The sequence below is a fragment of the Nyctereutes procyonoides genome, unplaced genomic scaffold, assembly GCF_905146905.1.
Source record: "Nyctereutes procyonoides isolate TBG_1078 unplaced genomic scaffold, NYPRO_anot_genome, whole genome shotgun sequence".
Classification (NCBI taxonomy): Eukaryota; Metazoa; Chordata; class Mammalia; order Carnivora; family Canidae; genus Nyctereutes; species Nyctereutes procyonoides.
This window is the reverse complement of record NW_026575030.1, coordinates 20,606,529-20,632,569: the sequence shown is the minus strand read 5'-3', so window position 1 is coordinate 20,632,569 and position 26,041 is coordinate 20,606,529. Positions and strand designations below refer to the sequence as shown.

The 26,041-nt window shown below is 53.0% G+C and overlaps 2 protein-coding genes across 5 annotated transcripts in view; one reads left to right on the top strand and one right to left on the bottom strand.

Annotated features, from left to right (window-relative positions):
• The first annotated feature begins 1,007 nt into the window (after positions 1-1,007).
• On the top strand, positions 1,008-18,001 carry MUC20 (mucin 20, cell surface associated). Of its 4 annotated transcripts, none has more exons than XM_055315848.1 (4): positions 1,008-1,128; positions 6,682-8,031; positions 9,721-9,812; positions 17,783-18,001. In XM_055315848.1, the coding sequence occupies exons 2-4, from the start codon at positions 6,741-6,743 to the stop codon at positions 17,945-17,947; spliced, it is 1,548 nt and encodes a 515-aa protein (XP_055171823.1). In that variant the 5' UTR covers positions 1,008-1,128; positions 6,682-6,740; the 3' UTR covers positions 17,948-18,001. The 4 variants fall into 4 exon arrangements, with proteins under 4 accessions (XP_055171823.1, XP_055171820.1, XP_055171822.1 ...); XM_055315845.1 differs by lacking the exon at positions 1,008-1,128 and adding an exon at positions 3,030-3,188; XM_055315847.1 differs by lacking the exons at positions 1,008-1,128; positions 17,783-18,001 and adding exons at positions 3,030-3,188; positions 11,726-12,473.
• A 1,689-nt stretch (positions 18,002-19,690) lies between these two features.
• The window catches only part of MUC4 (mucin 4, cell surface associated), a 53,486-nt gene continuing 47,135 nt past the window's right edge, over positions 19,691-26,041 (bottom strand). The window contains exons 17-23 of the mRNA XM_055316564.1: positions 25,462-25,621; positions 24,804-24,983; positions 24,537-24,610; positions 23,325-23,389; positions 23,003-23,241; positions 20,764-20,926; positions 19,691-19,898 (exon numbers count right to left, since the gene is read on the bottom strand). Coding sequence (XP_055172539.1) covers positions 19,691-19,898; positions 20,764-20,926; positions 23,003-23,241; positions 23,325-23,389; positions 24,537-24,610; positions 24,804-24,983; positions 25,462-25,621 — 1,089 coding nt within the window. The remainder of the gene's footprint in view (positions 19,899-20,763; positions 20,927-23,002; positions 23,242-23,324; positions 23,390-24,536; positions 24,611-24,803; positions 24,984-25,461; positions 25,622-26,041) is intronic.

Sequence of the window (26,041 nt, the reverse complement as noted above, 5' to 3'; positions counted from 1 at the left end):
TCATTGTCGTTATTATTATTGTTTTTAAGGATTTTTAAAAATTTATTTGAGAGAGAGATAGAGAGCGCACAAATGGGGGGTGGGGCAGAAGGAGAGGGAAAAGCAGACTCCTTGCTAAACAGGGAGCCTGGTGCGGGACTCAATTCCAGAACCCTGGGATCAGGACCTGAGCCAGGGCAGGTGCTTGAGGGACTGAGCCACCCAGGTGCCCACCACCCTCATCTCCTGTCTGGACCTCAGGAAAAGCCTCCTATTTTTAGCACAGCTGCCAGAGGGATCCTCCTAAAGTTAGATCCCCTTGCTTCTCTGCTAAGAACTCCCCAGAGGTGGTTCCCACCTCACTCAGAGCACCAGCCCCAAGGCTGGCAAGGCTCTTTATCATCTACCCCCCAAGAGTGTGTCCCCCAACTCTGTCCCCTAGTGTGGCTCTAGTCACACAGGCCCTTTGGTGCTCCTTGAACATGCTCCTGCCTTAGGCCTCTGGACCTTTCTCTAGCAGTTCCTGCTGCTTGGAATGCTCTTCCCCTGGTACCCACCAGGCTAACTTCCTCACCAATCCCCACTGTCAGGTCTCGTCATGCTCTTTGACACAGCAAACTGCCCTTCTCTACTGTCCTCCACCAAGTACCAGGTTTCTCTTGTCCTTTTTCCTTCTTTTCCCCACAGTATTGAGGAATACTACGTAATTCACTTATTTATTATGCTTATTGTTTGCCATCTCTCTTCACTGGGGTGTTAGTTCTTTGAGGTCAGGGATCTGTTTCACTCAGTGACATATTCCAAATGCCTGGAACCGTGGCTGGAATATAGTAGGTGCTCCATCTATGGTGGTGAACTTCATGAAACCAGCCTCCAGTGCTCGTGTAGGGTGAGATCTGAGTTTGGCTGGGAAAAAAAAAGGTCCAGAAACTTTCTGGATTAGATTACTACGACCTAAGGGCCAACAGTCATGTGCTCAGGCTTGGAAATTCCCCCAGATGTAGAGGGAGACGGGCGGGACAGAACTCAGCAAACCTAGGGAAGCTCAGCCCGGTGGCTTCAGGTGGCTTCCCAGTTAGATCCCATCATAGGCAACTGGGCTGGAGCTGAGCTGTTGATCACTGAAGTGATGAGAAGAAAAAGGAAAAGGTGAGGAGTCCGTGGTGGGCATGAGAAAGGCACCTGGAATACCTGAGTCTGGATTACGGGGCTGTGGAATGAGGAAGTCCCCTCCGGGCCAGGCGGGCAGAGGCAGCCAGTGGGAGGGAAGCGGCCCGAAGGAGCTGCAGGCTGTCTCGGCTTGTCTTTTCTTTCCTTTTTTTCCTTTGTTTCATTCTCGTGACTGATTTATTTTATAACTGGAAGTCTGTGCTCTTACCCCCTTCCCTTCACCCAGGCCCTCATCTACATTCCTCTGGCCACCACCTGTTTGTTCTCCCTATTGACTTAAGGTTCTGTTGGTTTCTGCCGGCATCCCTTCCGTCTTCTGTGGGGGGGCCCCACCCTGGATCTCACGCGGTGGCCCGCGCCCAGCAGAATCCAGGTCAGGGCTGTGGCCTGGGACCTCCCCAGGGGAAATCCCCCCTCGCGTCTGATGCAGTGAAGGATCCGGGTGGAATGGGGCGAATGGGGCCGTGGAAGGCTCAGCCCGGCAGGAGGCCCTAAGATCAGCTTGTGTGTTTGGAACTGGCCTCCCAGGTCCCGGACTCCGTGCAGTGGGCAGTGTCCCTAGGGGAGCCCCTCAGCCTGTTCTCACAGAGGCTTCCCCCCACGTCTGGGACGACCCCCTCCTTCCAGGCAGTAGAGGTCTTCATCCCAGCACAGGGGGAAGTTCTAGAAGACAGTCTCACACCCAACGCAGAACCTGTGTGGCCAGAGGACCTTGTTGACGGAAGCCCAGGGGAGGCAGATACCTTTTCCAAAGCCAGGAACTGGGCCCCAGTTAAGGAAGGAACTGGAAACAGAACTTAGGTTTTCTGATTACATTTTGCAGTTCCTTCCGGCGGCCACTCTACGGTGGTTTTCATCACAAAGTTGTGGCCCTGAAATCCCCACGGTATCTTGTCTGCCACTGCCTGTGGCCATAACAGCACAGTCCTTGGCCCCTGGAGGGGGTAAAATTCTTTTCTAGGGCCTTTGGAAGTAGATCCTGCAGCCTCATCCCCCTTCTTGTGGCCAAATCCCATAAGCTTCCCTAAGTTGTCAGCCTCACACTCCCCTCTCCCAGGCTCTGGGACTCTGGCCCCACATCCCCCTTCCCTTCTCCCGGGTGACCATCCCCACCTCCAGTCTGGCTCTGGACGTGGTTGTGACGCTGACAGGGACACAGGATCACAGGAATCACTGGAAAGACGCTAGAGATCAGAGTCCTGCCCGCACTGCCTGCTGCGGACCTTGGGGGGCTGTCCCTTCTGTTGCTTGAGGATCAGGGTAGATGGTGGGGCTCTCACTTATTTGTTTTCAGCTGTTATCTATTCCTTTGGGGGGAGGCAGGGCAGGGGGGAGCCAGACCTCCGCAGACTCCGCAGAGTGAAGCCCAGCGGGGGCTCAGCCTCAGGACCCTGAGACCCCGAGGTCGTGCCCCGGGGGCTGTCACTTAGCGAGCCTCGAGGCGTCCGTATTCCGTGACAACACGTGTAGGCTGTGCGGCAGCTTGGCTCCCCGGGTGACCCCTCCAAGCGGCCCAGCGGGTCGGGGTTATGCCCTTACGGATGGGGAAGTTGAGCCCAGGAAGGCTCTTTAACCGCCTAGGACCCAGAGCGGAGAAAGGCTAAGGTCAGAAAGGCCCGGGCCTGCTCGAAAAGCCCGAGTCCCTGCACTGGGGGGGCCCGGGGGGGGGGTGGACGGGGGAGAATGGGACCCCCCAGCTTCCGTGGTCCCCCTGGCTGGGGGGGGCGAGGGGCTGAGCCTCACCGTGCGAGGTCCAGGGAGGCGGGTCCCTGCGCCCCGGGAAGGCGGGGCGGGGGGGGGGGGAGGGGGCGCGGCCTGGGCGTGCACACCTGTGGCCGGTGTCCCCGCGGCCCGCCTCACCTCACGGCGCATCTGGAAGCGCCAGGAAGCCCGCCGGCCCCGAGCCGCGCAGGAAGCAGGAAACCGGGCAGCGCGGGCGGCGCCGGCTCCGAGGATGCGCTTCCCCTGCGGCCTGGCGCTGCACCTGCTGCACCTGCTGCTCCCGCGCGGGCCGCCGGGGGCCCCCGGGAGCGCTGCAGGTGGGCGGCCGGGACCCTGCCCGCGGGGGACCCTGGGGGGCGGTGGGCGGGGGGCGCTGCAGGTGGGCTGCCGGGACCCTGCCCGCGGGGGACCCTGGGGGTGGGGGGGCTGCAGGTGGGCGACCAGGACCCTCCCCGCGGGGGACCCTGGGGGGTGGAGGGGGCTCTCTGGGGGAGAGGGTGGGGGGTGGTGGTGGGGGGTGGGCCCAGGCCCAGCCCAGGCCGAGGCCCGAGCAGGCGGAGGCGCTGCGGACACAGCTGCTGAGGCCAAAGAAGGGGCCCCCAGGATGCTCACCCCGAGCTGACTTCCCAGCCTAGGCTGCCCCTGAGCCCCGGGCTGTGAGTGTGACTGGCACACTGGTCGCCGCTGGGGGGGCGCCTGGGGAGAACCCACCCGGATGGTCACAGCCACCACGCTGGTCACAGGCAGTGTCTTTTGTTTTTTTAAATAGACTCTATTGTAGAGCAGTTTGGGTCACAGTAAAATTGACCAAAAAGTAGAGAGATTCCCATATGACCTCTCTACTGCCCCCCGACATAGTCTCTCCTGCATTATCTTTTTTAAAAAAGACTATTTTTTTAGAGGATTTTTAGTTTCATGGCAAAATCGAGAGGAAGGTACAGAGATTTCCCACAGGCCCCTGGGCTCTCTGTCTTTCTAACCCTCAATCACCCCATGAGGGAGACACAAGTCTTACTCATACCCACCCCCTGCCCCCAGAGCTGGTGGGACTGAGGCTTACCAGGATTTAAAAAGTTATCTTTAAAAAAGCCAAGATTTGGGGCACCTGGGTGGCTCAGCGGTGGAGCATCTGCCTTCGGCCCAGGGCGTGATCCCGGGGTTCCGGGATCGAGTCCTGCATCAGGTTCCCCGCACGGAGCCTGCTTCTCTCTCTGCCTCTCTCTCCATGTCTCTCATGAATGATTAAATAAAATCTTAAAAAAATTAAATTAAATTAAAAAGCCAAGATTTCAGTCCTTGCCTAGTCCTTGCCTAGGAGACTACGTGGTCTCCTGTAGGCACTCATGATCCGCTAGGCTTATGCTGCACGTTTTACACTTTGATTGATTTACTCTTCACATCCCTGTGAAACAGGTGCCCTTAGCTCCATTTTACAGATGAGAAAATGCAGGCTTGGAGCCAGGAGACCTGGCCAGGGTGACATGGTTGGAAAACAGGAGAGCAGGGACTCAGACTCAGGCCCCAAAGAACACGCACTGTCCTCTCTGCCAGTGTGATTTGAGGAATGGACCAGGAGAGCTGCCACATTCTAGAGTCGTGTGGGCTGCGTGGGCTTTGCTGCGTCTGAGAAGACCCCTGCTGGGTAGGAGACTTGGGTGGGGGGCTGTGAGACCCCAGGGAGGGGGTGAAGAGGTTAGGGGCTGGGAGGCATGAGGAGGTTTCACAGAAGGATGATATTGTGGGGTTCCCGGATAAAGAAGAAAATACTTCAGGGAAGGTGGGTGGTCAGACCCCAAGAATACCTCTGTTGGGGCCTTAGCTTGTGTGGGCTGACACAGAAAGGCTTTGATTCCACCGGGTGGGGATTGAGGAAGCTCAGAGAAATGGCTTGGGCTTTGAAGTGAGGAGAAGGAAGTATATTCCCGTAGAAGCACAATTCGTGAACAGCTGAGGAGGGTGAAGGCCGTGACTCACCTGATACGCATGTGGGGACAGCCTGACATTCTGAAGGTTGTGTGCTGTCAGTGCCTCTTTGAGAGGACACGGCTGGGGAGGGGTGCTGAGTGGCCCCTTGCAGGCTTTGGAATATAAGACTTTCCCGTTACCCTTCCCCTCAGGTCCTCACCACGGCAAGGTAGGTATGGTAGGTAACCCTGGTTCACGAGGGCAGCTCGGAGGGGCCTGGCCTGTAGGACGCGGAGTCAGGATTTGAGCCAGTCATTGAACTCCAGAGCTAGTTGGCAACAGGCCTAGGGCTGGAGCCCAGTCTTTCGCTTCCTGGTCCAGGGCTCTTTCATTGCTCAGGGGGAGACATGGGAGGACAAACTGAGGACCTGGGGCCCTGATAGGTAGAGGTGACCACATGGTCTCGTACTTCCGTTGGGTCCTTGGGTACTTTGGGGCCAGTAGACCTCAGTAACGACCATCTCAAACCATTGGAACCCCAAAAGGAGGGTTTATATTTTGATTCTTTTCCTTTCAAGAGGAGGGTTCCTGGATAAAACCTGGGACATCCACTTACATTTGAATTTTAAAAAATATTTTATTTATTTATTTATGACAGAGAGAGAAAGAGAGGCAGAGACTTAGGCAGGGGGAGAAGCAGGCTCCCAATGTGGAGCCCAGTGTGGGACTCGATCCCGGGTCTCCAGGATCACACCCTGGGCCAAAGGCAGCCGCTCAACCGCTGAGCCACCCAGGCATCCCTGAATTTTAAGTAACAGTTTTTTTCTGTAAGTGTGTCTCAAACAGTACATGAGAACTACACATACAGGGGCACCTGGGGGGCTCAGCGGTTGAGTGGCTGCCTTCGACCCAGGGCATGACCCCAGGGTCCTGGGATCAAGTCCCAGGTTGGGCTCCCTGCATGGAGCCTGCTTCTCCCTCTGCCTGTGTCACTGCCTCTCTATGTGTCTCTCAGGAATAAGTAAAATAAAATAAAAAAATAAAATAAAATAAAAAAATAAAATAAAGTAAAATAAAGTAAAATAAAATAAAATAAAATAAAATAAAATAAAATAAAATAAAATAAAATAAAATAAAATAAAAATCCCGCTGTAGCCTCCCTGGGCAGTGAGTGCCACCCAGCCCAGTGCTCATACAACCTCCAAGGGTCTGTCGAGTGGACAGGGCTGCATCCCTCAGCTCTGTTACCCGTGGCACGTGGCTGGGCCCTGTTCCTGCGGCCCTGGGGTTGGGAGAGCAGCGCTGGGAAGCTTGGCCCTTCCCCCAGACTCACCTGCTCCCTCCCTTTGGCGGCAGTCCCACCTGCTCCATCTGGGTAGCTGCCTCTCCCCCACTCCTCCCAGCTACCTCTAAGTACAAAACCACAGATGTTTCCTGTATTTGAAAGGTTTTTACTTCCGTGGGGAAACACCTGCTGGATGAGAGAAGTTTTGATGGGCAAGTGACAGGGATTTCTTCAGAAAATTCTGAGAGTCCTGGTCCCTGCTCTGTAGTTCTCGGCTCACTTAGACTCTTGGCTTCTTTGTCCCCCATCAAGGCTGCATCCTGGCCCCATGCCTTCCCTCTGATGGCTTCAGACCAATAATCAACTCGATTCTGAGGCCTGCTTGTCTCAACAGGGTCATCAGAGGACATCAGTCAGGGGATCCCAGTTCCATGGTTGACCCATGGGGCTGGTCTTCTGATACACCTCCTTCTTCCTTGTATGTGTAGATGAAAAATGAAATAGAAGCAACTTCCCCTCCCCACCCTCCTCCCAGGGCACCCAGGGCATAAGCACAAGAGCTTGTGCAAAGTCGGCCCACTGGGACTCATGGCTTACAAAGCTGGTCTTACCCAACACAGGCCCCAGCACCAGCAGACCAGGTCCTGTGGTGACAGCAAACCACGTAGAAGAGCCTGCCATGACTCCAGGGGTCAGGACAAATTCAGAAGGAGCCTTCCAGACCGCTGACCTTGTTGAGACCTCTGTGCCAAGCCACATCCCTTTGGAAACTCAAACCCTGAGCCCCCAGACGTTTGATTGGACCTTAATCCTGACCAACACCAATTCAGAAGCAGAGACCAGGGACACCAAGACCACTTTTCCTGCAATGGAAAGCAGGGCCTTCACAAAAATGACACCATCCAAGTTCACGGTGGTGATCACCACTCCTATGGAGGCATCGGCCACCAGTGGCAACTCCGTGGGAACTGGGATGACCACAGTTGAGACTGTTACAGGCAGTGATCTTGCAAAATCTGTCTTTGATGCCCTTTGTACTGATGACAGTTCGGAAGAGGCAAAGAGGATCATAATTGACGTCTTGACATTGGCTCACACTTCTGTGGAAACTGAAGGCCTGGCCTTAGAGAGCAGCGCCTTCTCCGACAGCTCAGTTCTGGCCATCACCGCCCCACGGGCCCTCGCACCTGACAAGAGCACCCCGGCTAAGGGTTTGCTTGCCTACAGCATCACTGACATTGAGGTTGCCAACTGCAGCATTCTAGAAATAGAAACAACTGCCACCACCCTTGGGACCTTGGACATGGATCTCAACCCCACAGGGGGAGAGGTCCTATCTCCCCCTGTGGTGTCAGCTTTGCTCAATTCCACTGAAGCAGAGTCACACGTCACTGAGACCACACCATCCACGGAGACCTTGTCAGCAGCCAGTGCCACAGAGGCAGCCACACCTGATACCACAGTTGAGACCCCACTAACTGCCAATAGCCCTACAGAAGGAGAAGCAACAGCAGCTACGACCACCACCCCCAGCACAACTTTGGTCTCAGTCAGCATGAACCCCTTGGAAGAAGCTTCAGTCCCCTCTATTGAGACAACAAGCCACACCAAGGTCTTGGGAGAGGTGACAGTCTCCACAGAGGCTGGGTTAACAGTGGGGAAAGTGACTTCGCCTGCTGGGCTCTCAACTATGGCCTACAGCTACAGCCACATCGCCACTAGCAAGAGCACCACCCCCTTACAGCCTTCTACCACGGATGGCACAACCAATGAGTCTGTCCCCATCACCAGGAGCCCCGCGCCTTCTGTCCAGCTGACCAGGGCCAACAGCAGCCAAGAGGCAAACATCACCTTATTTAGGACCACAGCCTTAGCAAAGACCTTGAAGACAGCCAGCGTGGCTGGAGGGAAGACCCCAACAGCTATGCCCACCGCGGTTCAGACAAGGTGGCCCACAGAAGCCACTGCAGGTAAGTAGCTCCCTCGGGTGTGAGCTTGGGAATTCGGGGTTTGGACTTGCCAGGATGTCTACGTGCTCAGGGGGTGGGGAGAGAGGAAGGATCTGGGGCCTGAGCCCCATCTCTGATGCCCCCCTTTTCATGATCTTCTAGTGATGCTTCCCAAAATCAGAAACAAGCACAGTTGGGGGGTGTATGGAAACACTGTGGGGCTGGAAGTCTGGAGAAATGTTTGAGATCCTGGTTTTGCCCTTAACAACCTAGTGACCTTCTATGACATCAACAGTTGAGTAACCACTATGTGCCGAGTGGTGAGGCCCCAACTTTTATTTTTATTTTTTTTTTATCCAATGGGGTGAAGGGTTGGGGGTTTAAAGCTACGTGTCTGAGACAACAGGTACTTCTCAGGGAAGAAGCCCCTTGTCAGAGGCTGCGTGTCAGCCCGGCTCCTGGCCAGCCTGGAACCTCCACCTCTACTTCTGACACTGTCCTTGGGCCTCGTCCCTGTGGTATTATCCTCAGGTGGCCCTGGTCTGTGGGGACGTGAAATAAAAATATCCACAACAGCTGCCTTACCGAACATCACTCATGTGCCAGGGAGAAGAGAGAGAGAAACCCTCAGGACCGGCTGGCATGCTCGCTGATGTCAGGCAGTAAAGTGCGAGCTTCTCAGGGGTTACCCCTTCTAATTAAACCTTCAAAACCACCTAAGGAGGCGGATAATATTTTAAATAATTTTTTTTTAATTTTTATTTATTTATGATAGTCACACACAGAGAGAGAGAGAGGTGCAGAGACATAGGCAGAGGGAGAAGCAGGCTCCATGCACCAGGAGCCCGACGTGGGATTCGATCCCGGGTCTCCAGGATCGCGCCCTGGGCCAAAGGCAGGCGCCAAACCGCTGCGCCACCCAGGGATCCCATAAATAATTTTTTTATTTGTTCACTTGAGAGAGAGAGCACAAGCAGGGGGAGGGGCAGAGGGAGCGGGAGAAGCAGAGCCCAACGCGGGACTTGATCCTGGGACCCCGGGGTCACCCCCTGGGCTGCAGGCAGCCGTCAGCCACTGAGCCCCCAGGGACCCCAGAGAGATACACGCTGATACGGGTACAATATCCGTTCTGGCATCTCTGAATATTGAAGTACAATTCCGGGATCAGTTCCCAGAGCATTCCGCTAGGCAGAAATGCCTGCAGGTGGCAGGTGGAGGCAAGGAGGCTGGGCCTCCATGGAAGGCAGAGCTTGCCTCCGGGGGCTGGATTGAGACCTGCGCCAACTTCGGGCTGGACGCACTGGCTGCGGCATCCCCCCGCCCCCCCACAGGGAGCTGGCCTCTCCCTATCTGGGCCCTTCCCCGACAGCACACCCAGGACCTCCAGGCCATGAGAACATTCTAAATTTCCGTTTCTCCTTCCTCACACTTCTCCTCACATTACGTATCCAAATATGGGTGGGACCTTTAGCCATCCTTTCCCTCACTCTTGTTGGGAGAGCACTACAAGGAGCCCCATTACTGAGGAGAGGGAGTCCTCCTTTCTCTCTGCCGTGAGTAATGTAAGATCCCGTGTTAGCACCAACACGTTTACACCTGAGAGCGGGCACATAGGTCAGGGGTGGGGACCGAGGCCGGGCAGCAAGTTCGCATCACGATTCCTGAACGGACTGACCCACGTTCTCATCTCCTGCTTTCCTAAACCCGCAGATGGGGATGGAGGCTTTTTCCTCCTGCGGCTGAGTGTGGCCTCCCCAGAAGACCTCACTGACCCCAGAGTGGCAGAGAGGCTGGTGCAGCAGGTAAGGGAGCACTCTCGGGGCCAGGAAAGAGGAAGCGAGTATTAGGAACTAAATCGAAGGATCTCTGCTTGGCTTGGCTTCCGCCTATTTTTCCTGAGTTGGGAATTCCCCTTCTGTGCTACGTAAAAAGATTCTTTCCCTCCCCCCCAGGTTCCTCAGGCCATAGGAAGGTCAGGCCTTCTATCCCTTGGGAGAAGATCAATGATATTAACGGGCAGATAGGCAGGACTTTGGTTATAAGCAAACCACCCAACTCATTGTAGCTTATACAGAAAAGGGGAGGGAGTGGCTGAGACACCTAGAAGTGGCTGTTCAAGCTTCAGTTCTGGCTGGATCCAGCAGCTCAGACGTGCTCATCGGGTTTTCTCTTTCTTTACCTCTCTTAGCTCTTCGTTGTTCAGAATCTCTCTCCATATGTAAGGAAAGTTGGCTGTGACAGCCGAGTCATAGGCACCTCCCTCTCCCAAGATCTGCATATTATACGAGGGAAAGACTGATCTTACTGGTCTGCAAGGGCCACCATGACTGACAGCTCAAAATGAACCACGTGGAATGAGAAGGACAGGCCCCAGAGACACTGGGGATACCAGGCAGAAAATACCCATGGATGCATGTTCTAGATGAGGACCAAAATTGGGACATATTTGTATAAGCTGGAAAAATTCCCCTAAGACCCAGATCACAGGACAAAGGTCCCAGGGTCCGAAATCCAGGGGCAGAGCTTTTGGGAATGGTGTGAGTCAGCAGGGGGTCAGACTGGCACAGCTCAGCCTAACTCTGTGGCCACATCTTGCTGCCAGGGGATGAGAAGAGGGAATAACCGGGCCCTTGAAGTTCTCTTAGTGGAAAGGGGCCTGTCGGGACTCCCATAGTAAGAAGCGCCCTGAACGCCGCATGGCGACTTTGAAAGTGGACAGCAGAGACATGACCAATGCCTACCGCGCACGATAATCAAAATGGGAAGTGTGGGGATCCCTGGGTGGCGCAGCGGTTTGGTGCCTGCCTTTGGCCCAGGGCACGATCCTGGAGACCCGGGATCAAATCCCACGTCGGGCTCCCGGTGCATGGAGCCTGCTTCTCCCTCTGCCTGTGTCTCTGCCTCTCTCTCTCTCTCTCTCTCTCTCTCTCTCTCTGTGTGTGTGTGTGTGACTATCATAAATAAATTAAAAAATTTAAATAAAATAAAAAAATAAAATAAAAAAAAAAGGGAAGTGTGAACCCTAGCCAGGGAGGGAGGCCAGAGGGGCACCCGGGGGTCTCAGTCACTTAAGTGTCCGACTCTTGGTTCCAGCTTAGGTCATAATCTCAGAGTTGTGAGATCACACCCCGTGTTGGTCTCTGTGCTCAGCACACGGTTGGTGTGAGATTCTCTCCCTCTCCCTCTCCCTCTGCCTCTCCATCTCCTTCTCTCTAAAATAAATAAATACATCTTAAAAAAAAGGGGGGGGGAGCCAGAATGGTGCCAGATGCGAGCCCCCTAAACTGGAAACCATTTCAGGAGTCAGAAAGGGGCCAGGGAGGAGGAAGCAGGTCAGGAGCTGAAGTGCAAGCACCATGCGGGTGCTGGGTGTGAGTTCTCGTTGGGAGTAGGACACAGACCCAGGGCTCGGGGCTCTGGAGCCATATGGATCTGGGGGTGAATTCCACTTCCTGACTCTGTGAACTTGGGTAGGTTGTTCCATGTTATTTTCTTCCTCTATAAAACGAAGGTATAGCACCTGCTTCCTGAGGTTACGGTGAGGTTGGACGACATAATGTGCGTGAAGCACAGTCCGGGCCCAGGCTGGGGGCGCGGAGACTGCTGCTGGCCTCCCTGTGCATTTGCTCCCACTGTCTTGTCCTGTCCTCGGCCTGTGGGGAGCTCACGGGCCAGATTCGGGCTGGAAGTACCTTCTGCTCCTTTTGCCCTCCAGCTCTGCCGTGAACTGCATGCCCACCTGCCTCTCGCCCGGGTCTCTCTGCTGCATGTCACGAGGGGCTGAGGCACATCAGCCCCAGCCAGGAGTGGCTGCGGGCCCAAAGGGGCAGCGCTGCTGGCGGCCTGGGACCCCCCCCTTCCCAGACTGGAGCTACGCTACTGGCTGCATGTACCTGGAAGCTTCCCTGAAGGTCAGCTGCCTAAGGCCTTGCCCCAGACACAGCAGTGGGACCCTGGCCCACATATGCCAGGTGTGTGTCTGGGGTGGGGGGGCTTCCCTTGTTCCAAAGATGCCCTTGGACTCCCTCTGGCACATGTGTCATGTTGCAGTAAAGAGTGATCTGATCACCTGTCACCCTCGTTGTGCTTCTCTTGGACATTAGAATTCCGCACGGTGTGGCCCAGAGGTTAACTGTTTGAGCCATATAGGTTGTTTGGTTAGGGTTTTTTTACGTTTTTATGATACACGGATTTTGTGCATCCTCCCTACGACCGCTCTCCTTCATTCTCCATTGGTTCTTGGTTTGGACCTTGATTACGGCCCTTACGGAGGCTGGCCCTGGAGTCTGTTGAACTTTGAGCTCCTTCAGAGCAGGGACCATATTTTCTCAGTATCCCTTGAACCTAGCAGAGCACCTGGCCTGTGGTAGGATCACAGAGAATGCCTGTTGGATTGACTTGAATTTCAAGTTCTGGACATAAGCAGATTACAAGAAAGTCTGCAGTACTCAATTATTCCTCTCCTCTAGCTCATAAGTCAAGTTATTATTATTATTATTATTATATTTTAAAATTAAATGTGGTGATGGGGCTCCTGGGTGGCTCAGTTGGTTAGTGTCTAACTCTTGATTTCAGCTCAGTGATGATCTCAGTGTTGTGAGATCAAGCCCCGCTTCAGGCTCTGTGCTGGGCGTGGAGTCTGCTTAAGATTCACTCTCTCTCTTGCCCTCTCTCTCTTTCTCCCTCTGCCCCTACCCCACCCCTAAAAAGAAAAAATTAAATGTGGCTAATCTTTTTTCTGTTGTAAGAAACCTTGCTTCACAATTTTGAAAAATTCAAAAGGACCGAGAAAAAAAAGGCAGAAAGAGAAGTGGGAGAGAAAGAAAAACATCTGTAAGCCCCACTTCCTATACACAGCTACCGTCCATGAAGACATTCAACCTCCCTGCCCGGTCGTAGACTCCTACATTTGGTACGTCCAAAGCCAGAGTCTTAATCTAGATCCCAAGCCGGCTCTGCCTGTGTCCGCTCCCTCCTGGCAGCCATGTCCTTCGGTTGCTCAAGCCAAAGTTCTCAAAACCAGTCTTCATGCCCCTAGTTCCCTCACTCTTTACACCCAGCTCGCCAGAGGATTCCACTGGCTCTCCTGTTGTCAAATACTCCAGACTCCGGCCTTCCTCAGCCTCTCCGCTGCCCCCCCAGCCCCAGCTGCCACCATCCCTCTCCTGGATTCCTGATACCCTCGCGGCTCTCTCTTTCCACCTTTGCCCCCGCGCCCGGTGTCGTCCCAGGCTCCGCTCGGCGGTGGAAGCCCTGTGCCCCCTGCGCACCCCCAGCCCTGTGCCCCCTGTGCGCCCCCAGCACTGTGCCCCCTGTGTGCCCCCAGCCCGGTGCCCCCTGCGCACCCCCAGCCCTGTAGCCCTTGTGCGCCCCCAGCACTGTGCCCCCTGTGCGCCCCCAGCCCTGTGCCCCCTGCGCGCCCCCAGCCCTGTGCCCCCTGCGCACTCCCAGCCCTGTGCCCCCTGCACTCCCCCAGCCCTGTGCCCCCTGCGCACTCCCCAAGCCGTGTGCCCCCTGCTCACCCCCAGCCCTGTGCCCCCTGTGCACCCCCCCCAGCCCCCTGAACTTGCTCACTGCACTGCAGCAACGCTGACCCCCCGGCGCCCGGGAACCCATCAGGCCTCGCATGCGCTGCTCCATTTGCTCAGAGGCCGTCTCCTGCAGATACCGGACCTGGGCCAACAGCTCCACCTCCTTCCCCCTCTCGGTGGGGCCACCCAACCACCTCCTCGGCTTTGATTTTCTTCATAATGCTGATTCCAACCTAACATAATACATATTTTATGTATTTGTCTTATTATCCGTCTCCCTCAACTGGAATGTGAGCGTTTGCTCAGTCCGGCTCCCTAGCGTCCCGCACAGTGCCTGCAGCATGAAAGGTGCTCGGTAAATATTAGTTAAATGAGTGGAGGAAACCAGACAACTTCGACTATTGCTGTGCATAAGGGCAGTACGTGTATTCAGCTGATCCCCTCCGCCTTGCAGGGTGAGGCAGGGTGAGGTTTATAAAGTAGGTTGGACAAAAATAATTCAAACATCCAACATCCTTCCCAGCATTTTTGCCAGGCCCTGCGACAGAAGAGAGGCATGGTGTGTGCCATGGGGGGTTATTCGCTGATGTCTCTTCCCCACAGGGGCTAAATTTAGTAGGGGAGGGTGGACATATACAGAAATAACAAACCAAAAGAACTTATTTACACCATATATGGCAAAACCAGAATCTCCTTAATATACAAAGAGTTCTTACAAAGCAATAAAAAGGGAAATATGCCAGAGGAAAGTAGGACTATAAATGTTTTCCAAAAGCAGGAATATATCTTCCTTTTTGGGTAAGAGCTGTGTTCAGATGAACCCCACACCACAGATTTGAGAAATAAAAGATGCGCAAGGCAAAAAAAACCAAAACAAAACAAAAAACAAAAGCAGGAATATAAATGTTTTCCATGAAAAAGAAACCAGTAGGAAAAAAAAAAGTAAATTGATACAGTGAGGTATTCTAACTATGTGCCAGTAGGTAAGGACTTATAAAAATTATAATTTCCATGATGAGGGTGTGGAGGGAAAGGATAGTCTTAAACACTGTTGGTGTGAATGAAATCGGCACAGCCTTTCGGGAGGACCATTTGACTATCTAAAGACTTAAAAATGTGCATCCCTTTAACTGAACAATTTCATTCCAAAGGGTTTATCTTAAAGAAATAATTAGGAATCTGTGCAAAGACCAATAAATCAATGTATTCATTATAGAACTGTTTTTAACAGCTAATAAAGGAAAAAAGACAAAACAAAAAGTCTCAGTGTAGGCGGATCCCTGGGTGGTGCAGCGGTTTGGCGCCTGCCTTTGGCCCAGGGCATGATCCTGGAGACCCAGGATCGAATCCCACGTCGAGCTCCCAGTGCATGGAGCCTGCTTCTCCCTCTGCCTGTGTCTCTGCCTCTCTCTCTCTGTGACTATCATAAATAAATAAAGAAAAAAAAAATCTCAGTGTAGTCATTTGGTTAATAATAGTGGTGTGTGTGTGTGTGTGTGTGTGTGTGTGTGTGTGTGTTCCCAAGTACCTTTCACACTGTCTTTAAGGGCTCCCTTTCCAAAAGCTAGGAACAAAACTACCAGCCTTGTATAACAGGGTCCTCATGATCAGGATTCCCAGCTCTGTGTCCTGTAGACCCGTCTGCTATGTCTTATGTTACTTCCACAGGAAACTTCTCACTACTTCCCTGTCATACCTGCTTTGATCCAGAGAGTTTGTACATCATGACTCTTGCCCCCAAGATGCTCTCCCGCTCTCTGGTCCCTCCATCTGGAAAACTTCTGTTCATGCTCAGAGGCCCAGTTCATTCGGTGCCTCCCTTTGAGGGCTTTCCTCAAATTCCCTGAGGAGGGTCTAGTTTCATCGTTCCTTTATGTTTCTGTCATGACACTTAACATACTACATCCTGCTTCATTCGCTTATGAGTTGGTTAAGTCATCTATGCTTCAGGACAGGTGCCATGCGGTACTCCTCCCTGTAGCCACAGAACCTAGTGCAGAGCTCTGTACCTGGAGGATACTCAGCTGTTCGCTGCATAACTGAGAGGATGGGCCACGTGAGCAGGTGACCATGAAATATGGGCACTGGGCTCTGAAAGGTGAGAAAATAGTATTTAATATTGAAGTCTAACAAAATATTAATCTAATGATATTAAGCTACACTATAGTTAGGCATGAATGGACAGCAGTTTACATAAGTATGTAAAACTGCTGTGACATAAATCCCATTTTTTTTAAGATTTATTTATTTAGCCATGATAGACATAGAGAGAGAGAGAGGCAGAGACACAGGAGGAGGGAGAAGCAAGCTCCCTGCCAGGATCCTGACATGGGACTCGATCCCAGGACTCCAGGATCGCACCCTGGGCCAAAGGCAGGTGCCAAACCACTGAGCCACCCAGGGATCCCCATAAATCCCATTCTTAAATAGTTTTTATTTTCCTGCTTTGCATTTATTTGAATCGAGGATACCTGATAAAGTGGATAATTTATTTTAATTACATTCACATAAGGGCATATATGTACATGCAATGCTGATTACTGTTATTGGAAGCCAAAAACTTTGTAAAATATAGGCTATGCCAATTAGAAGCATTTGGGAACTAAAGTGTATAATTATATGTGTGTGTGTGGGGGGGGAATTACTGGAGATGACCAGAATTAGCAGAACTAATGCAAGAACAGCAGCAAGAACCCGAAGGCCTGGGGAAAATTCTCCAGTTATTTAAGACTTAAAGGTGTGTGTGTATGAGGTGAAATGGCACATATTTCATGAAAATGGAGGGGGCTGTGGACTTAAACAAGATAGCCTGGCTAAAGTCACCTGTGACAGCACAAATGCACAAGCAAAAACACAAGGCCGTGATGAGGACAATGTGAAGCTCCTGCCACAGCCAGTCCTTTATTTAACCTCTGTAAGGGGGGGATGGGGGCCACCAGTGAGTGGAAAGCACTGAATGGCAACTGATCCCACGGGTGTACCCCAAATTCAAATGAGTGGGCGTCATTTTTTGGCATCAATAAATGTTTACATTGGTCTACGATGCCAGTTATCCATTGTTTGCTATCTTGGTCTTTAAAAGCTGCTCATCTTAAGCCCAAGGGGATTTTCTGGAAGGTTCCTTGGAGAACAGGGAAGGATAAGCATGTCTCCAGACAGCTCCCTTTAAGGGTACCCCAGGCCCACTGAGGGTGTCTCAGCTGCCTGCACCAACTGGGAATGGGGTAGAGGCTTCTCCCCCTCTCAGGCTAACACGGGTCTGGAACCTTGAAGAAGGGTCCGTCAGTTCTTTATTCTAGGTGCATAAGCAGCAGAATCCAAATCGCACAGATTCGGCAGGTGGGCTGATCTGACTGCACCACTCACCAAGAGGCCTTTCCTTCCCACACAGACACCTCCTTACTTTTTCTTCTTCTTCTTCTTCCCTTTTTCTTTTAAAAATTTATTTATTTAAGAGAGAGAGAGTGAGCCAGCAGGGGTAAGGGCAGAGAGAGAGGAGAGGAAGAGAAGCAGACTCTCCGCTGAGCGGGAGCCCCATGAGGGGCTTGACCCCATGACCTGACCCAAAATCAGGAGCTGGATGCTTAGCCTGCTGAGCCGCCCAGGGCACCCCAGCCTCCTTCCTTTTTCATGACACCCTCTCTGCACACTCAGTGCCTCAGCCACTCTGACCAGGTTGCCAGCAAAATATAAAACCAGTTAAATGAGAATTTCATACAAATAATAAATAATTTTTTTAAAAGATTTTTTATTCACTTATTTGAGAGAGAAAGAGAAGCAAGCAAGCACAAGCAGAGGGAGGGGCGGAGGGAGAGAGAGAAGCAGACTCCTCGCTGAGCAGCGAGCCCAGGGTGGGTCTCGATCCCAGCACCCTGGCATCATGACCTGAGCCAAAGCCAGATGTTTAACCAACTGAACCACCCAGGTGCCCCACTGTAGGTTTTGTTGTTGTTTTTTTTTTTTTTTTTCAATCAGGCTGAAGAAGTGTCCCTCTGTTCTTAGCTGGCCAAGAGTTTTAGTGTTTGAATTTGTCTAATGTTTTTTTTCTGCAACTATTGGTATAATCATATGATTTTTCTTCTTTATTCTGTTGATGTGATAGATTGCACTAATTGATTTTCGATTGTTGAATCAGCCTTGCAACCTGGGATAAATGCCACTTGGTCATGGCATGTAATTCTTTTTATTCACTGTTGGATTTTATTTGCTAATGTTTTTTAATTTTTATTTATTTATGATAGTCACACACACAGAGAGAGAGAGAAGCAGAGACACAGGCAGAGGGAGAAGCAGGCTCCATGCACCCGGAGCCCGACGTGGGATTCGATCTGGGGTCTCTAGGATCGCGCCCTGGGCCAAAGGCAGGCGCCAAACCGCTGCGCCACCCAGGGATCCCTATTTGCTAATATTTTGTTGAAGATTTTTGCATCTATGTTCATGAGAGATATTGCTGTAGGGTTTTCTTATGGGTTTTTTTTTTCTTTCTGGTTTTGGTATAGGGTAACGCTGGCCTCATAGACTGAGTTAGGAGGTATTCCCTCTGCTTCAATCTTCTGAAAGAGATTATAGAGAACTGAAAGAGTCTCTTCCTGCAGTGTTTGGTAGAACTCACAAGTGAATCCATTTGGGCTATGTACTTAATTGTTGATAAATGAATGCTAGTATTAAATAAATGTGTGCATGTGTATTTTAAGTAGGCCCCACCCCCAACATGGGGCTTGAACTCATGACCCCAAGATCAAGAGTTTCATGCTCTGCTGACTGAGCCAGCCAGATGCCCTAAATAAATGTGGTTTTATATGGAGGCTTGATTACACTTTGGGGTGTTTGAGGGTAAAGTCACAACGTTGCATGTATGGGAGGGGCTTTACCTACTGCTAAGAAAAGCATAGTTTAGGGTCTGCTTAGGTCAGAGAGCACATTTCTCCTGAACTTCCTCTAGCACCACTTCCTCACCCACAAGAGTGAGCCTGAGCAACAGGATCATGTCATGTGACCTCCTTTCCTACCCTATGGCCACACTTGTTTGGACCAGTGATAGACAACTGACATAAGCTGGACTAATCATATTCTCCCCTCAGGGAGTTGGGATTTAGGACCAAGAGGCAGTTCTCTAGTTTCTCCATAGAGGTGGAATTGAGGTATTCTAGACCTAGGAGCTGTGGACCAGTTTTTGTTGGACTTGTTACACCAGATAGGTGTGAAGTTCTTTCTGCTAGGAGAGAAGATGAGGTGGAAACCGATCATGTGGCTGGGAATGGGCAGAGAGGGGCCAAGGGATCATGGGGTGAAGAGACTCAGAAGGCTCCAGTGGGGCTCAGGAAAGGACAGAGAGAGTATATTAGGATTGGGTGCTCCAGGTCTAAGGAGGGGGTGGGTGGCACGCTTCTCAAATGGGTTCTTGGAAAGGGAGGTGCAAGCCCTCCTCCAGGGAAGACAGTGGGAGCAAGAGCAGATAGGTAAAGGCATTGTGTATTTACCCTCTCGGAACTTAGAGGGTGCCTGGGTGAGTCTGGACTAATCCATATGGGGGTGTCTCTATCGTCCTCCTCAGAAGGCCAGGCTTTGGCTTGTGTTTCTTCCCCCTGGGAAGGGGAAGAAGGTGACGTGGAGGCTGAAGCAAGGACCCGGGTGGGCTGGAGCAACAAGCTTCCCAACAGACAGTGCCTGGTTCCAACCCACCTCTCCCCTCCGCTCCCTGTACCTAGCCTGTCAGCCACACGAGGGAAATCACCAGTGGAATTCACAGCTTTGGAAACACAAAAAGTCAGAAGGATTTTACTTAAATAGACTTCAACTAGAAGGAAACTGGAGGGTTTTTCTTATACAGATGAATTTTGGCTTTTAACTTGGAGCCATCAGCCCATTAGTAACTCTGATGTGTGTGTTTGTGGATCGGTATCCTTGTGGGTACATCTGTGAGAGAATTCATCCGGGTCTTTATGGCTCCTTCCTGTCTGTCTCTGTATCAACTGAGAAGGTGTGGTCTTGTCTTTATTATTATGTATTCCCTTGAAGAATCCTGAGTCACTTTTAACAACCTTTTTCTGAGTCTCCTCAAAGGATCAGCGCCACCTGCAAGTGTGTGGGTGAGGCTGGGGTGGGTCCTGAGGTATCCTAGGCCACAGCCGCCCCTTTGGGGCCAGGCCTCAGCTTTCTGAGTCCAGGCGGTGGGAGTAGTGGTTCCCGGGGGAGTAGCGCCAGAAGCGCCAGAAGTACAGGACTGCGAACCCCACAGCCCCCAGCAGCAGGAGGGTGAACAGGGCTCCAAAGAGGATTCCGAAGAAGGCACTGAGCTTCATGCCCAGGTGCTCACAGCGCTCGCCCCAGGGCGTGTAGATGGAGAAAGGCACACAGCTGTGGACAGAGGGAAGGGACGAGGTCAGCAGTGGGGAGGCCCCAGGAGGTTTCCCTCCACAGGCTGAGACTCTCCTCTGGGGAAGGAGGCAGAACCTAAGAGAGTCTACTGGGTAGGGGAGGCTGGCAGGGGTGACTTCACCTGGACTAAGCACCCCCTGGCTAGCGGGGTGGGGCTGGCTGCAGGTAAGGGGGTACAAGCTGAGGCCCTGGCTCCTCCCAGCCCTCCTGGGACCCTGGAGGGGAGACAGCTGGGTGGATCTGGGGCTGCAGGGGGCACGAGGATGGACATAGGGCACTGATGGGGTGGCCCTGCCCTTCTCCTCCTTGGCAAGCCTGTAGACTGAGTGCACCCCCCTCACGGGAGCTCCTCAGACTGCTGATGAACCAAGAGGACAGAAGATGCCAGCTTGAGAGGGCCTCCCCCGGCCGGTACTCCTAAGGAGGGGCAGGGCTGGGCCTAGACCCAAGGCGGTGGGTGCCTTCCCGCAGAGACAGCAGAATGCCTGCCCCAGAAGCAACACTGGGTACAAGACTTTGCCTTTGAAACCCACGTCCCATTATTTAACCTCCTGGCTACCTGGGCAGATTCATTACCTACCTCTTCTTTAAAAGGGTCATACTACCTACCCAGAAGCTAAGTGTCAGTGTTAGAAGTCATGCAGCATCTTTATTCACACAGAGTAAGTGCTCACACATCTTTTCCATGGTCCCTTTTTCTCTGATCCCTGCTCTCTGAGTCATCAAAGAACCATCCTAACTTTCAGACACCACCAGGTACCGTGGCATTTCTAGGCCCCTTGCGGTATCTGTGCCCAGCCTGGAGTCCCCGGCTCTGCTCGTCCTGCCCTCTCCCCGAACTCACCTGCAGCGGGGCCCTTGGGGCAGGTGCTGACACTGGCCTCCGTGCTTACAATAGCCCTCACTGCACGGGGACACGCAGGTGAAGCCGCTCTGGGGGCTGTAGACCAGGCGGTAGTCCTTGTAGCTGTTGCATTTGAAGTAAGCCTTCAGCGTGCTCACGTTCACTGTCAGGACACAGATGAACATGGAAAGCAATCAATAGCACTGGATCTATACCTCTTCAATCGGGAATTCTGTTTTCAGGCATTTATCCTGAGAAATCCTTGGAAAAGCATGCAAATCCGTATGTTCATTGACATCCAGAGCAGCGTGGTTTATAATAGCAACAGTGTTTAATAGGTGAGGTTTTGTTAAACAAGGATACTGTGCAACCAGTAAGCACATGGTGTGGAAAATGCATTGGTTAAGAGCATACGCTTTTTTTTTTTTTTTAAGAGCATACGCTTTGAAGTAAACCAGACCTACGTTGAAATTCAAACTCTACTACTAACTAGTTGTGTGCTTTGGGGAAATTTCTTAACTCCTTCAGCCTCAGTTTCCTTATCTTTATTGATTTTATTTTTTATATTTTATTTATTTATTCATGAAAGACACAGAGAGAGAGAGAGAGAGAGGCAGAGACACAGGCAGAGGGAGAAGCAGGCTCCCTGTGGGGAACCTGATGGGGGACTCGATCCCAGGACCCCAGGGTCACAACCTAAGCCAAAGGCAGACATTTAATCACTGCCCAGTTTCCTGGGCAGCCTGGGTGGCTCAGTGGTTTAGCACCACCTTCAGCCCAGGGTGTGATCCTGGGGTCCCTAGATGGAGTCCCACGTCGGGCTCCCTGCATGGAGCCTGCTTCTCCCTCTGCCTGTGTCTCTGTCTCTCTCTCTCGCTGTCTCTCTCTCTCTTTCTCTGTCTCTAATAAATAAATAAAAATAAAAATAAATAAATAAATAAAATAAAATACAGCACACTGGGGGCACCTGAGTGGTGCCGTTGGTTAAGCATCTCTTGATTTTGACTCAAGTCATGATCTCAGGGTCTTGAGATCGAGCCCGTCATCAGGCTCCATGCTCAGTGCACAGTCTGCTTGAGATTCTCTCCCTCTCCCTCCACCCCTCCCTCCTCTTACTCTCTCGAAAACAAATAAATCTTTAAATAAAATATAGCACACCACATTAAAATGTATGATAAAATAATAATCAAATGGGAACACATATACAATATACAAGGTAATATGTTCACAATTGCGTAAGTAATAAGGTCATCAAACATTAGGTACTACTTGATCCCCTTATTATAAAAAATATTGCTATGTGTGAAGACTCCTATGCATGAAAGAAAATTCAGAAGGATAGATGCAAAATGGACTTGTCTTTGGGGCTTGGAATTACACGTGATTTTTTCTCTCTTCCTTTTGTTAATCTGTGTCTCCTCAAGTTTCTACAATAAACATATTGTACTTGTATAATAAAAACTCTGGAGTTTCTTGGTTGGCTTTCTTTAACAAAAGGCACAGTCAGGTCTAGGGGAGCTGTGCCTGTATGCCACCCCTAACGCCCTACCACACATACACAAAGTAGTTTGGAGGATTTCACATTGTTGCCCCCAGGAGGGAGGAGGCACTGCCTGGATTCAATCCCACCCTCAGTGACACGGCAGCTTCCGCAGGGTTTGGTGTGGTCACTGCCTCACTCCTAGGATAGGGTGGTCTATTCCTTTCCTCCCCTGACAAGCTTACCAACTGATCCCATTCTTGTTTCGGGGTAATCAGGGATCACCACAGCTGACGGGGACCTCAGAAATCCCATCTCTTTTCCCACATGGGGGTGTCAAGGCTTGGATTGGGGATGGCTTCTGCACAGGGTCACCCTTCAAGGAGGGGAAACCTCTGGCCCTAGGTCAGGTCTCCAGCCTTCAACTGAATTTCCTCCAGCTGGAGGGCAAAGGCAAAAGGGATGTCCCTGTTTATGTTTATAAAGCGTAATGGTTTTTTAACAAAATCATTACCGATTTCATCAAAAGAAAAAATCGTCAGCAGTGATGGTCAGGAAGGTGGCAGTTAGAGTAATTGTTCTGTGAAACCGTATCCCTGGGGACTCACCAAGTAGTGTTTGGTGCTCTGCTCGTGAGTCTAGAAAGCTGGTGGGTGAAATGTTTAACGACTTCTCTCAAAAATGATAAAAAAAATCTAGTCCCCCTGTTCACCTGCCCCCTCGGCTGTCTCTGTGACTACAGCCAGGATAGTGACTCACGAGCCAGCACACTGTGCACGTCTTCCCTGGAGATGGAGTGGAAGTTCACGTCGGTCCTGGGTCTCCCACTTCTGTTCTTCCTCCACCACGAGGCCTGGGGTAAGAACGCTTCCACCACTGCATCCAGCAGCTTGGTGTTCAGGAAGTCGATGACGGGACCCTGAGGAAGGTACTGGAACTTCGAGAAGACTCTCCAGTGTCTACGTAAACTTCCCGAGGCCAGCCCTGCACTGGAATTGCTGCGTGGGAGGGGCACCGTGAGGTGGTAAGGGTGCAGGTGGAGGGGGGAGACGCGGGGGCCGAGGGGGACAGTCCCACTTACATCTGTAGCACTTGGGAGTTCTGGAGAAAGGCCCGCACATTCAGGTTCCCCAGTCTGTAGGCCACCTAGGGCAAGGACGGGGGTGGGGGCATGGGAGTGAGGCCCCACCCGAAGAGGACACCTCTCCCACTTGCATGTACTTATTTGTCCACATCTGGCTCCGTTTTGCACACGAGCACCAGGACCGCAGACTGCTTCTCACCATGTCTGCATCCCCACGCCCCAGCCTAGCCTGGTGGCCCTTGTGGGTCCCTGCTTACCGAACGTTTGCTGGGAAGTCAAGGACTCTGCACACCTCCCTGCCTCCCGTGACAAGGGGGGAATCTGAAATGAGTGGCCCCTACCTTTGCCTCCACCCCCTGATTCACGCACTCGTTCTAGCCCCACATGGATTTTGAATATTGATTATGTCCGGCTAGACCTAGGGGATGGTCGGGTGCTGGGGGGTCAAGCTGACTCAGGAAAAACCCCTAGTTAGTGAAGTAGACAGGCGTTAACGGACTTCCCCTTACAGGGTCTAGATGCTGTTGTACCAGCAGTAGGAATAATTATTATCATTATAATTTTTGAACACTTGTATTTTAGGCACCATGGTAAGTGCTTTACATACATTATCATTTAAACCTTGACACAACCCGTTGACAGAGGTATTATGGGTATTTCTACTTTACAGATGAGACATCAAATAGTTTGTCTAATTATTGCACCTGTTCCAGGGAATGATTATTGCACCTGTTCTAGGGAATGTTCTAGAGGATTTGAACCCGGGTATGTATGACTCTGGAGCCTCAGCGCTTCAGCTACTGTGCTACTCGGCGTGTGGTTGAGGGATGGACAGGGGCCTACGGGGCCAAGACGAGGGAGCTGCTGGTTCCCTCTGGGAAATCAAGGAGGGCTTCCTGGAGGTGAAATACCTTCCTGGTGTTGAAATACCATACGACACCCAAGTGCAAGTCTCTAGGGACACTCAGGAGGGAGGCTGGGGTGACTCAGCCTCCCTACACCCGAGTTATTCCAGTCCCCTGGGAGGTCACTGTCCTGGGCTTCCTGCCTTCCCCATCCTTCCGCCCGCCTTCCCAGGGGCAGGAGGCTCTGGGCCTCCTCTGGCAGTCGAGTCTCGATGGGTGGCAGATGCGGAGCCCGGGAGCAGGGCTGGGCCCCTGCTTGCCCCCGCCAGGCCGCCTCCCCACCCCGCTGGCCTGCAGCACCAACCGAGGCGTTGACATCAGCCATGGAGGCATTTTCTTCTTCACTGAGCCAGAGCTGGATGAGCCTCACGGGAAGCCCTGGAAATGGGAGACGCAGGCCACGGTCACCCTGGCCCCGGGGAGGTGGCTGGGCCTGTCGGGGCGCCTTCCTCTGGCGACCCTGCGGCCGCAGCCCAGTGCCCGTGGCCCGGCGACCCGCCTCCCGCCTGTGGCCCACGGGGTCACCCTGGAGCCCCTCCCTCCGGGGTGCAGGCCAGGCGGCCAGTGGTACCTGCAGGGGCAGCCGGAGTGAAGGGGTTCCCCGCCACCAGGCAGCGGCTGTCTGAGAAGGCGGGGTGGCAGGTGCAGGCCGGCTGGCAGTCCCTCTCAGGGGACATGTGGCAGTGGCCCTGGTTGTAGCAGTAACTGGCAGGGCAGGACCGGTTCCCACAGTGCAGCCCGGGGGCCAGAGCTGTGGAAAGAGGAGGTGGGGAGGCAGGGAGGCCCAGGATCCCCAGCCCAGGGTCCCCCCCAGGACGCTCAGGGCCCCAAGCCCTCTCGGCCTGCCTAGCAGTCCCCGAACCCTGAACTCTCCCCCTCCCTTCTCCTGGTCCCCTGCCCGAAGCCCTTCCTCTGCATTTAGCAGACCTGCTGCAGCGAGAAGGGACCCCAAGGCCGCAGGGTGGGGGGAGCCCCAGCGTGCTTGTCTCGCCCCCTCCCTCTTCCCGCCCCGTCCCCTCGGCCTCTGCTCAGTAGGGCCCATAAGGCCTCAGGTGGTCACCCTCTGCCCACCCAGTCTCTCAGCCTTCAGCCTCCCAGCTCACCTGGCATCCTCACCTCCATCCTTCCCCACCATGGAGAAGGGAGACAAAGGTTGGTCCCAGGCCCCAGGCCCTCCCAGTGTCAACTGTCCCCATGCCATGCTCCTGCCAGGGCAGATCCCCGCTCACCTGCACAGTGACGCCCGTCGCCCGTCAGGTTCGGGGGGCAGGCCTCGCAGCCCCTCCCGGGGACGCAGGCCACACCCGCGAAGCACGGCGCCTCGCACTGGTCCCTGGAGCGCTCGCAGTAGTGGCCAAAGGTGCTGGAGCCACACCTGCAGTGGGCCACCTGGAATGGGTGGCTGGTTACTGCGCAGCCGGGAGACCGACCGTGTTTCTGCGCACCCCCACCCCCCGGCCTGGGAACCCACAGACCCCGAGTCCCCGTCCCAATCCTGCCAGCACGTGCCGAGCGCTGGAGCTCGCTGTGGTCCTGCTCTGAGCGCCCTGGGCCTCGCCAGACGGTTCTCTCCCCGACCCCTCGCCCGGTGCCAGCCCTGGGACCCCAGCCGCACCACATCTCCTTGCCCGAAACCCTTCTTAGAGTCTACCTACTTCCAGGACTGGACATCTGGGGACACCTAAACTAATACATTGATGCCAATCTCTGTTTTTCCTCGTCTGTGTCTTGTCCCCTCTCTGCCCCCGGGCTCCTCCACCTCTACCCCTTCCCGGCGGGAAGCCTCGTTCGTGCTTCCGGAGAAGGGCG

What these genes read in the sequence shown, in the direction of transcription:
- MUC20 (XM_055315845.1), top strand. Translation starts at nt 3,104, where the DNA reads ATGCGCTTCCCCTGCGGCCTGGCGCTGCACCTGCTGCACCTGCTGCTC. An exon ending in GGCCCCCGGGAGCGCTGCAG is followed by an intron (nt 3,189 to 6,681) that starts GTGGGCGGCCGG and finishes TACCCAACACAG; the next exon opens with GCCCCAGCACCAGCAGACCA. An exon ending in CAGAGAGGCTGGTGCAGCAG is followed by an intron (nt 9,813 to 17,782) that starts GTAAGGGAGCAC and finishes TATTTATGATAG; the next exon opens with TCACACACACAGAGAGAGAG.